At 38.1% G+C, this 12175-nt stretch overlaps 1 protein-coding gene across 9 annotated transcripts in view; it reads right to left on the bottom strand.

Annotated features, from left to right (window-relative positions):
• The window catches only part of LOC130911219 (roundabout homolog 2-like), an 800091-nt gene that overhangs the window by 43812 nt on the left and 744104 nt on the right, over positions 1–12175 (bottom strand). For 7 of the 9 annotated variants that reach the window (XM_057829032.1, XM_057829034.1, XM_057829037.1 and 4 more), the window contains 2 exons: positions 10730–11002; positions 7806–7931 (listed from right to left, as the gene is read on the bottom strand). In XM_057829032.1, the coding sequence (XP_057685015.1) occupies positions 7806–7931; positions 10730–11002 (399 nt within the window). The remainder of the gene's footprint in view (positions 1–7805; positions 7932–10729; positions 11003–12175) is intronic. The other 2 variants (XM_057829039.1, XM_057829040.1) reach the window with 1 other exon arrangement.

Here is a 12175-nt window from a genome sequence, read left to right as displayed (position 1 = left end):
CAGGTTAACACTATGTTTTGACGGACAAGTGGGCGGTACCATTCAGGAGAGCGGAGTTGTGACGTCACGTGGGTAGGGTCTATACATGTAAGGCTCCTATTTTGAATGTGGGTTTTAGCCTTGGGTTTGGGTTTCAGATGAGGTGTTTGATTTAAAATTTGAGTATCAAGTCTAGCCGCAGTTGACGCCAACAGCAAAACATGAACAGAGAACGTAAAATCTTTACCGAACGTTTGTGCATTCAGGTAGAGCACGCAAAATACGTCCGCCACATCAGAATCCGATTCATTACATAATTACAGGAATTATTATATTATTATTATTACAATTTTTATTTAGAATTTATTCATAACTTTTGTATAATAATTTGTTCTGTTATCTGTCATTGCCAATTGTAATAGTACAATCAGTGTTTACTAAGGAATTAGTGCAGGTTTTTGGGCTGTGGAACGAATTAATGGAATTATAATGTATTCTTATGGAAAAATCCTGCTTGACATACGACCATTTCGACTTACCAACAAGGTCCTGGAACGAATTAAATTCATATGTAAAGGTACCACTGTATATTGCAGGTTGAATTGAAATAATTATTTATATTGCGCAATGAAGCTAATAAATAGTTGAGATAATTGGAACGTTTCACTCTAACTTTTAGGTAGAATTCAGTAAATAATTTGAGGCAAAGAAAGAAATGTTACTGTGTGTTTCAAGTCCATTTGTCTTCTGGATGTAAGCAGTAGAATACACATTGTTGAAAACTATACTGTACAGTGGTACTCTACATATGAATTAATTCCATTCCAGGACTTATGTCGAGCAACAAACACTCTAAGTGGGTCTGGCGTGCCACGAAAGATGCGCATGCTGAAAAGCACCTCATACCCACTGTGAAGTATGGCGGTGGGTCAGTGATGCTGTGGAGCTGTTTCGCTTTCAAAGGCCCTGGGAGCCTTGTTAGGGTGCGTGGCATCATGAATTCTTTGAAATATCAGGACATTTAAAATCAAAATCTGTTGCCCTCTGCCCTAAAGCTAAATTATGCTAATTGCTCATTCTGCGGGTAAAAAATGTTATCTTTAGGGCATTCTGTACCTAACCTAAATATATATTGTTCACTCACTTAGTACTTCAGATTAAGGCAGAAGAGGTTGGGCTTCCACCAAATGACATTGTAATTTACCAATATAGTGTTAGTGTGGCAGGTGGTGGTGAGGGACACCATTAGGGAAGGAAGGGAAATGAGGATGGTACTCTCACCACTCTAGCCAGCCGAGCATCTCAAATGGTAAGTACGAGTGTGCATATGTACAGCTGTCTGTCAGACTCTTATATATATATATATATATATTTAAGCGGTGAATGAATAAAAAAAAAAAAAGAGGAAAACTGTTTCCAATGAGGGTTTCATGCAAGTCTTCCGCTTGAAAACTGTGGTTAGTGTTTAAAACCCAAGATTTCAAATAGGACTATGTGTATTAGATTAATCAACAACTATTTTGTTTTGTCGATTAGTCGGAGACATCGTCGAATTCTAAATTGTCTTATCTTTAATGTTGTATTTTTTTTATGTGTATTTTTTTAAAACATGTTTTTTCAAGAGATTTTTTAAGGAAAAGGAAAACCTACAGTGAAAATTATGCTTCATTTTATATTTTTTAAATCAAAAAAGGAAAAAAAAAATAATTCATGAATTTATACATGCATTAATTGTGTTTATTTTGTAATTAAATATATATATAAATATTCACTGCTTGATGTAGCTTTCGATGAAAACATAGGATTAACTTTGTAATTAATCAATATTACATACAGTGGTACTTCTACATATGAGGTTATTTCGTTCCAGGACCTCGTTTGTAAGTCGAAATGGTCGTATGTTCAGCAGGATTTTCCCATAAGAATCCATTATAATTCCATTAATTCGTTCCACAGCTGAAAACCTACACTAGATCCTTAATAAATACTGTTGGTACTATTGCAAATCGCAACTACACGGAGCAAAACAAATACTGTAAATTATTAATAAAAAATGGAATAATAATATAATTATAGTAATAATAATAATAATACATGTAATAATGTAACGAAACGGGTTCTAATGTGGCAGACGTATTTTGCGTGGTGTACCTAAATGCACCGCGTGGCTGACGTGTCAGCGTGAGGGAGGACTTTTTACTTTCACTTCACTTGTTCAGCTGCGCGGACAGTAGGCATGTTGTGTTGCACAAGTTCTGAAATAAATGAATAAAAACCTGACGAAGCTGGCGATTTCTTTGGCGATGTTACAATAATAATTGTCACTAGAAGCGTGCGAAATTTCCGATTGTGAGATTATTAGCGATTCGGCCGTGGAAGATTCGAGAACGATTCACAAAAATCCTAATTATTGAAATATACCAGGTAAAGCGGAACTAAAACACCGTCAGCGCAGTCTTCGGGACGCAATGAGGAACGGACAGAGAGTAAATATCATGTTCAACTCTTGCCGCTACATTAAAAAAAACAAACAAAAAAACAATAATACCTGACTGCGGCCGACAGCTACTTCAAACAACGCCCAGTTGCTAGTTGCTACAAACATACGGCCACATACGGCTATAGTATATATCACATATATGTAGAACTAGATGCAAAATGACAGACGACGGCGCCAGTAGAACATGTAAAAAGAACTAGATGCAAAATGACACACTTGCCGTTTAGTAGTTGCCGCGTTGTTAACAGCCGCCATCTTAAAGCAGTAGACTTCTCTAGAAGGCTCTGTTGTAGCGAACCTAATTAACTTTTAATCTAAAATACTCCTAAATCGGCAAAATCTTAACTTGAATCCATCTTTAAATGATGAAACAGTTTTAAAACTTTGACATGTCGAAATTAGACAGAAGGAAAATTATGGAATAACGGGAGAATTTTAACAACTTTAACGGTTGATTCACATTATTAAATTAATTGAATGTAGTTTAAAGCTGCTGATACAGAATGGGACTTGAGTATTTTATATACTGTTTTAAACTGTTAACATGATACTGAATTATTAGTTTGGTTTAGCCTGAGAGGATTTTTGAACAATTTTGAAACTAATGTACAAAACAATAAAAGCGCGGGCGGGCGGGCGGTTGGGGCGATGTTTGGTGGGGTGGGGGGGTTAACATCAATAATCCAATTATAATCGAATCGAAGCCTCTGAATCGTAATCGAATCATTAGGTGCCAAAAGATTCCCACCTCTAATTGTCACCTTAACTTATAAAGGCCTGCGAACGGAGGATGACCGCCGAGACCATAGACCGTCTACGGGCGTTTGGTTGAGCCAGTAAATGGATGCGCACCCCACGCTCATATATTTTTTTTTATATCATTTCCATCTTCATCTCAATGGTAAGCCTCACCTTTTTACTTGTTCACCACCTGCACTAACATTGTTGGAACCCATGTTGATTTTTCACGTTTTCAAAATCCTAGGTGAGTCCGTCTTGCTGGAAAACAAAAACTGCGGCGCTGTCATAAATCATTGTATTTCGAGCATATCGTCGGATGTAGAAACAAATGGAGAGTAGGGCTGTCAAAATTATCGCGTTAATGGGCGTTAATTAATTTTTTAATTAATCCCGTTAAAATATTTGACGCAATTAATGCACTAGGCCCGCTCAGACAGATTTAAATGTCAGTACCGTGAAAGGCCAACTTGTTAATTGTGTTTTATGGAGTTTTTCCGCCCTCTGCTGGCGCTTGGGTGTGACTTGCATATGTTATGTGGCGTAATGTCTCCCTCTGCTGGCGATTCAGTGCAGCTGATTATTTGGGCTTCGGCGCGCTTTTCTGACGTGATTATACGTCGACGCGAACTCACACTAATAGACAGTGCTATTCAGACCAGCTAACGTCCGCATCCAGTATTCAGTGGCAGTTCTCATAGCCCATCACACTGTTTGTGTCTAATACATGCATCGCTTGTGAGTTATATTCCTCCTTTGTTTATATTCATGAGCATTAGATAGTTATTGATGATGTGTATTTGAATTTGTTCACATATATGGTGAAATGCAGTTACATTATTAGATGCTTGTGAGCTAATTGGCTAGTGCTACTGCTCAAATGGACACGTGTGTGTACATTTTATGTTATTTTGTGATTTATGCAAGTTATTGACACATTGCCTTGTTATTTTCAGTTTTACAAAAATACAAGAAACGTGCTCTTGTCAAAAAGAGATGACTTCAGTAAAGCCCATGCAACTTTGCCACACCGTCTGATTTCTTTTTGGAACTTATGTTCGCTATCTGTCAATTTGTGTACTCACACACATTGAGAACAGAATAGGGCTACTAGTTTATTTTTTGATTGAAAATTTTACAAATTTTATTAACACGAAAACATTAAGAGGCGTTTTAATATAACATTTCTATAACTTGTACTAATATTCATCTTTTAAGAACTACAAGTTTTTCTATCCATGGATCACTTTAACAGAATGTTAATAATGTTAATGCCATCTTGTTGATTTATTGTTATAATAAACAAATACAGTCCTTATGTACCGTATGTTGAATGTATATATCCATCTTGTCTTATCTTTCCATTCCAACAATAATTTACAGAAAAATATGGCATATTTTATAGATGGTTTGAATTGCGATTAATTGCGATTAATTACAATTAATTAATTTTTAAGCTGTAATTAACTCGATTAAAAATTTTAATCGTTTGACAGCCCTAATGGAGAGTCAAATTTTACATAGGATGTCGAAAATATCGTGTGTCGAAGCCATTGATGTGGAGGTACCACTGTATTTACAAATACTTGCTTTTGCTTTGAAAACAGTTAAGATGTCATAAGTACAACTTTATCCAGCGCATAGTTGAATCCAATGCACATTTACAGTGAAAATGTAACGCACTAAATGGAGAACATTCAATAATATGGTTTATATACAGGAGTACACACAAGTGGTCCGCATGCGCGCATGTGTACTAGACGTAGACAAACGCGCTGGCACTCAACGGCTTCCATACGCTTTTGCGTACCGATGGCTGACCACTGACCACTGTATTTGCAGCAGACACGAGAAAATCACTTCTCGAAATGTGACCCACTTAGTAATTATTTCTGTGTTCCCCCACCCCCGTCAAAAGACAGACACGACAGAGACGTCACCGGAGCTACCGAAAAAAAGGACTTTTGCTGAAAAGTAGCTGCAGGAGGTACCATGGCTAGAAGCAAATGATGCTCGCACAGAAATGTGGTGCAAAATGTGCCGTGAGAATCCCAATGTCACTGATAAGAGCAGCGCATTTTATGTAGGGTCAAAGAATTTTAGCCATCCAAACTTTGAAAAGCACGAAAAAAACAGAGAGCATGTGGCAATTAAGCAAACTATCAATGTCAGACAGGACCCCACTCGCCCTATGGACAAGTGGTGGAATAAAGTTAATGAAGAACAGCGTCATGCACTGACAAACGTGTTTTTGCTCGCATTTCACAAAACTAAACATTCACGTTCAATGAGCTCTTATAAGGAGGACATCCCACTTTTACAAAGGCTTGGAGTTAATGTGGGAGCCGCATATGAATGCCCTTTATTTTGAATTAGTGCTTTTATCTTTATTTCTTTGCATTTCACTTCAAAGTAATGGCAATTTTGTTGTGCCAGTTGATGTTAATCAAGCGTTAATTGTTAATATAATTAATTAAAGGTAATTGGCTCTAGTAAAGCTTGTCATAATTTTATCGCATCAGGCGGGTCGGCTCTCAAGCTCAATGAGGACCAAGTCACATCTCCAGGTCCTCCTCTGAGAACCTGGGCTAGAAAAATATGTGCATCCCTGTTTATATACCAGCCGATTAGTCGACTAATCGCAAAAATAATCTATGATTACCGTATTTTTCGAACTATAAGTCGCAGTTTTTTTACATAGTTTGGCTGAGGGTGCGACTTATACTCAGGAGCGACTTATGTGTGAAATTATTAACACATTATGATATCATTTCACATGTTATTTTGGTGTTTTGGAGTGACACTGATGGTTTGGTAAACTTGTTAGCATGTTCTTTATGCTATAGTTATCTGAATAACTTAATAGCTATGGTGTTCTGCCTTTGGCAATGTGTGTTCAATTGTATTCTTAACTTTTTTATATTGAAATGCATGCTTTTAGTTTGTGGCACTTTCACGCCCACGTGGAGGTGCACTCGCACATGTTTGCGTGGAGAAGAGCGCTCACACGCCGGAAGAAGACGGACAGCTACGCAGTGTCTCTGAGCGAGTGGGCGAAAGAGAGAGACAGGGCTGCGAACCTACGTTCATTGTTTATGCTTGTAAAATATCTCTACAGAGACAACGCCTTTGTGTATCATCATTTCTGTTGTTGTTGTGTGTTTTCCACCCGCGATCGGACACTTAGACCCAGTTGCGTGGTTGTTTGAACGATGTGCTAATGCTAGTGAACGCATGCTAACTGTTTGTGTCATTGCTGTAATAGCACCTAATTATCATTTATTTACGTTGATGCGAACCTGTTTGGTATCGAGGACGAAATTGATTCAGCAAATTATACGGCCATCCATCGTCATTTGGGAGTTGAGCTTGCTGTATAGCCAGGACCGAGCCGTAGCGTCCTGGTGAGGACAGTATATTCGCATTTCGTTGTTCATGCATCATGTAACATCATACTGTACACTTATTCAGCATGTTGTTCTCTATTGTATTTTTATTAGGGCTGTCAAAATTATTGTGTTAACGGGTGGTAATTAATTTTTTAAATTAATCACGTTAAAATATTTGACGCAATTAACGCAAATGCTCCGCTCAGATTAAAATGACAGCAGTGTAATGTCCGCTTGTTAATTGTTACCTGTTTTCTGTTGTTTGGCGCCCTCTGCTGGCGCTTGGGTCCAAATGATTTTATGGGTTTGGGGAGTGAGCATGGTGTAATCACATCAACAATGGCGAGCTACTAGTTTATTTTTTGATTGAAAATTTTACAAATTTTAATAAAACGAAAGCATTAAGAGGGGTTTAAAATAAAATTTCTATAACTTGTACTAACATTTATCTTTTAAGAACTACAAGTTTTTCTGTCCATGGATCGCTTTAAGAGAATGTTAATAATGTTAATGACATCTTGTTGATTTATTGTTATAATAAACTAAAACAGTACTTATGTACCTTATGTTGAATGTATATATCCGTCTTGTGTCTTATCTTTTCATTCCAACAATAATTTACAGAAAAATATGGCATATTTTATAGATGGTTTGAATTGTGATTAATTATGTTTAATTAATTTTTAAGCTGTAATTAACTCGATTAAAAATTTTAATCGTTTGACAGCCCTAATTTTAATATCAAATTGCCTTTCAAGATGACATATCTGTTCTATGTGTTGGATTTTATTAAGTAAATTTCCCCCAAAAATGCGATTTGTACTCCGGTGCGACTGATATGTTTTTTTCCTCTTCGTTGGGCATTTTATGGCTGGTGCGACTTATAGTCCGAAAAATATGGTGGTCAACTATCAAAACCATTGTTTGTGGCAGCCCTGGTGGACAACAATTAATTGGGTCATGGCATTAATTTGAGAAAATGTAATCTTACAAGAGCATGGAAGCAGTGGAGGCTGAGAGACAGCGCAAAGCATCACTGGTGAGAGATGGTGTTAATCAAACCCGCCATGGATGTCAGCTTTGTACATGCAAATTCCAAATCAATGAAGCAATTAGAAGAGCTGTCAATCATAAGGCGGAGAACCCCCGAGGGGGCCGGGGGGGCTGTCCCGGACGCGCGAAAAAAAGAACCAACCAACCTGAGAGACTGCCGCTTCGCTCTGAGCTGTTGTGAGAGCTGGTGGTGCTGAAATCTTGCGATTGGTTGTGTGGAATTCGATTAGACAGCCCGTCGGTCAGTCGGTAGTCGGGAATGAAAAGAAGGGCTACAAGTGGGGAGTTGAAGAGGGCAACAAAAACAAAACAAAAGAAAAGCAAAGCATCACAGTGGCGTCAGGTGACGGGAAGCACGAGCACATGCAAACGCATGCAGTTAGAGCACTGGGCGAGCAGGATAACAAGGTCAATAAGGGTGGGGATTTAACCTTTGTGTTTGCTGTCGGTCGAATTGATTCGTGTTATTTTAACTCATATGCTGCTATTGATGTCACCATCAATGGCACTGAAACAAGATCATCCACTGGCAGCCCTCCCAGTTCAACGGATTGGATGTTTATGGCCGTCAATGGTAGCTAATGAGTTAACCACACTGCTGCTGGATAAAGTGGGCCCATTCGAAAATTCACATTCAGGAAAGAACACATTTTATTTGGATCTGACAAAAGTATTAATTACCTCGTTGAAAAACTAACGCGTATACAAATTCCATCTGCATTTTTTTTCTTGTCTGCAAAGTTATTAAAGCAGGACTGACACACATGGGTAAAAAATGGGTCGAGATCTGAGGGGAAGGATAAAACAGAGGGCTAACAGATGTGTTGGCTTATGTTGCTGACGCCCACAAATTATTTGTAATATTTTTAAAAGGAGGATTAAGAAATGAATTTGAATTCACAAGGTATATCAAATACATTGAACCAATTGATAAGGTAAGATGCTAAAGGAAGTCCGTAGGGCCAATAAATGTACTGTATTAGTTGTCGTAGTATAGAAACAGACATACAAGTAAGTTCCAAAAGACACCGTATGTCTTCCTTCACGGATACAGTGGTATGAAAAAGTATCTGCACCTTTTGGAATTTCTCACATTTCTGCATAAAATCACCATCAAATATGATCTGATCTTTGTCAAAATCACACAGATGTAAAAGCAGTGTCTGCTTTAACTAAAACCAATCAAACATTTATAGGTTTTAATATTTTAATGATAATAGCATCCAAATAATGACAGAAGGGGGACAAATAAGTAAGTGAACCCTTTGCCAAAGGAGACTTAAAGAGCAATTGAAACACATTTTTAGCAAACAATTTAAGACAAGTGTGTGCCCAATCACTGATGAGTGGTTTAAAGCTGCCCTGCCCACTGTAAAACACACACCTGGTAAGAATTGTCTTGATGAGAAGCATTGTCTGATGTGCATCATGGCTTGGTCAAAAGAGCTGTCTGAAGACCTGAGATCAAGGATTGTTGAATTTTATAAAGCTGGGAAAGGATACAAAACCATCTCTAAAAGTCTGGATGTTCATCAATCGTAGGAGAAGTTGTCTACAAATGGAGAGAGTTTGGCACTGTTGCTTCTCTCCCAAGGAGTGGCCGTCAACCAAAGATGATGCCAAGAGTTCAGCGCAGAATACTCAGAGAGGTAAAAAAGAACCCTAGAGTTAAAGTTAGAGTTAAAGAATATCACTGGCACAGTCCAATATCTATGTGCACACATCGACTAGATGTAAAACAAGAACTGGCCAAGAATGGTGTTCATAGGAGGACTCCACAGAGAGAGCCACTGCTGTCTATAAAAAAACTTAGTTGCTCGTTTAATGGTCGCAAAAAGTCACTTAGACACTCCACAGAAGTTTAGGCAAAATATTGTGTGGACTGAAGAAACCAAAGTTGAATTGTTTGGGAGTAACACACAACGTCATGTGTGGAGGAAAAATTGAACAGCTCACCAACATCAACACCTCATCCCCACCATGAAGCATAGTGGAGGTAGCATCATGATTTGGGGTTGTTTTGCTACTTCAGGGCCTGGACAACTTCCAATCATTAATGGAAGAAAGAATTCAAAAGTTTATCAGGATTTTTTGCAGGAAAACCTGAGGCTGTCTGTCAGACAGTTGAAGCTAAAAAGAGGATGGATGCTGCAAAAAGACAATAATCCAGAACGCAGAAGTAAATCAACTTCAGAATGGTTTCAGAAGAACAAAATACATGTTCTGGAATGGCCAAGTCAAAGTCCAGACTAGAACCCCATTGAGATGCTGTGGCATGACCTAAAGACATCAATTTATGCCAGACAGTTTTGTAGAAAAGAATGGGCCAAGATTAGTCCTGATTGATGTGCCAGACTGATCTGCAGCTGCAACTGAGAAAGCTTCTGGTTGAAGTCATTGCTGCCAAAGGGGAGAACCACAAAATATTAAATGTGATGGTTCACAAATTTATTTTCTCCCTTCTGCCACTGCTTGCATGCTGTCTTCATTAAAATATGAAAACCTATAAATGTTTGGGTGGTTTTAGTTAAAGCGTACACAGTTTTTTCATCTGTGTGATCTTGACAAAGATCAGATCACTTTTGATGGTGATTTTATGCAGAAATGAGAAATTCCAAAAGGTTCAGATACTTTTTCATACCACTGTATATAATCATGTTATTCATAATGATAAAAAGTGGAAACATTTGTCACATACCCGTGCAGATTTTATGGCTACAAAGTAAATTCAATTTGTTTTTAGACACTTAGCAAATGAGATCATACATATGCATTAGATTACAGCTAAGGAATACTGATTTCACCATTTACAAGTAATTAATATGTTTATGTGTTGGAATACGAGTCAAGCATAAGTGAATTATAAATCACGAAGGAGCCAAAGCTTGTTTATTCATGCTTGGCGGAAATGTAAAATGACTTATAAAAGAAAACCTCACCCTGGCTATACTATAAAGTGTGGTTATAAATGACTACAGAGGCTTTGCATGGAAAAGAGTTTAACCGCCTTGTTCAAACCACTTTTGAGAGAAGACTATAATCGGAAAATCCCATGCCGCTTCCGACTTACTGTTGTTGCAGGTGTTCTTGTCGGGTAGCGAGTAGCCCAAGTTGGCCATCTCCTGCTTAGCCTGGAGCGAGGCCTTCCATTGAGCCTCAGGAAGATCCACGGCCAGCTCGTGGATGCTGCTCGTGTGAAGGATTTGAGTAGTGGCGTAAGGGGTGGCCTGTGACGCTTGGCCCGGGCTGCTGTAGTTGCCTTTGGTAGTGAAATCGATGCTGCTGTAGATGGCTCCGTCTGAAAGCATGGTGCCTGTTTTGTCACCTTGGTTGCTTGTGATATCTGCAAGATGGAAAAATTTGGGGAAATGTAGAGCGCAAGTTCCAGAGAGCAAAAAACCAGGAAGACACAGATGTTACTGGATTTTCTGACATTGTGGTCTTTAGTTGCGCACTTTCCGAAACTAGTTTCTTCATTGCCTTCCACGTAATTTTGCCAATAAAAGTAATTTATCGGCGGAATAATGCCAACATTTTTCTGTCGTTCCTTTTCAAACAAGACTTATGATACCTGATATTGCTATGTAAGTTGAGTGGGTAGCGAGTCTGGAGTCCTAAAACGTCTAGTCCCAGCAACCTTGATAATGCCTCTAAATATAGATGTCCCGATCAATTGAGATGGATCGCTTCCGATCACGTCATTTTCAAAGTATCAGAATCGGCAAAAAAATATCGGACATGCCTTTTTTTAATATATATACTGTATATTTTTTAATTAAATCGTTTTCTAATTGTATTTAACGTTAGAGACAAAATGTCTTACACTCATCCAGAGTCTTTAGTTTTGGCTTAGAGTAGGGCTATCAAATTTATCACGTTAATGGCGGTAATTAATTTTTTAAAAAAACTAATCACGTTAAAATATTTAACGCAATTAACGCATGCGCTGCACGACCTACTCACGCATTGTCGCGTTCAATCTATAATGGTGCCGTTTTACCTATATACAGAGCTAAAAGGCAGCGTAAAATGAGTAGAGTGAATTTTGGCAGTCTTTGGAGCCTTTTTAATTGGCTAAAGCCTATCAATCCCTCTCTCAACAATTAGAAATATCGTGGGAAGCAATGTGGGGCAGCAAGGTAGTAGTTGAATTTTTTCTTAACACTCTATGTTATTTCCCAACGCAGAGAAGCTATATCAATTGGTAGCACTACGCACAGTCATGGTTGCACTTCCCATCATGCATTTGGGCAGAACAGTTAAATGGCTACAGTATCATTTACTGAAAGCTCAACAAATACACTAGATGGCAATATTTAGTCACAATATACAAAGTCACATTTATCCTTTAAGAATTACAAGTCTTTCTATCCGTGGATCCCTCTCACAGAAAGATGGTTAATAATGTAAATGCCATCATGAGGATTTATTGTCATAATAAACAAATGCAGTACTTATGTACTGTATGTTGAATGTATAAAGTCGTCCAAGTTTTATTAATTTTTTTCTTAATGCA

The sequence above is a fragment of the Corythoichthys intestinalis genome, unplaced genomic scaffold (assembly GCF_030265065.1).
Source record: "Corythoichthys intestinalis isolate RoL2023-P3 unplaced genomic scaffold, ASM3026506v1 HiC_scaffold_23, whole genome shotgun sequence".
Taxonomy (NCBI): domain Eukaryota; kingdom Metazoa; phylum Chordata; class Actinopteri; order Syngnathiformes; family Syngnathidae; genus Corythoichthys; species Corythoichthys intestinalis.
This window is presented reverse-complemented; position numbering and strand designations above follow the sequence as displayed.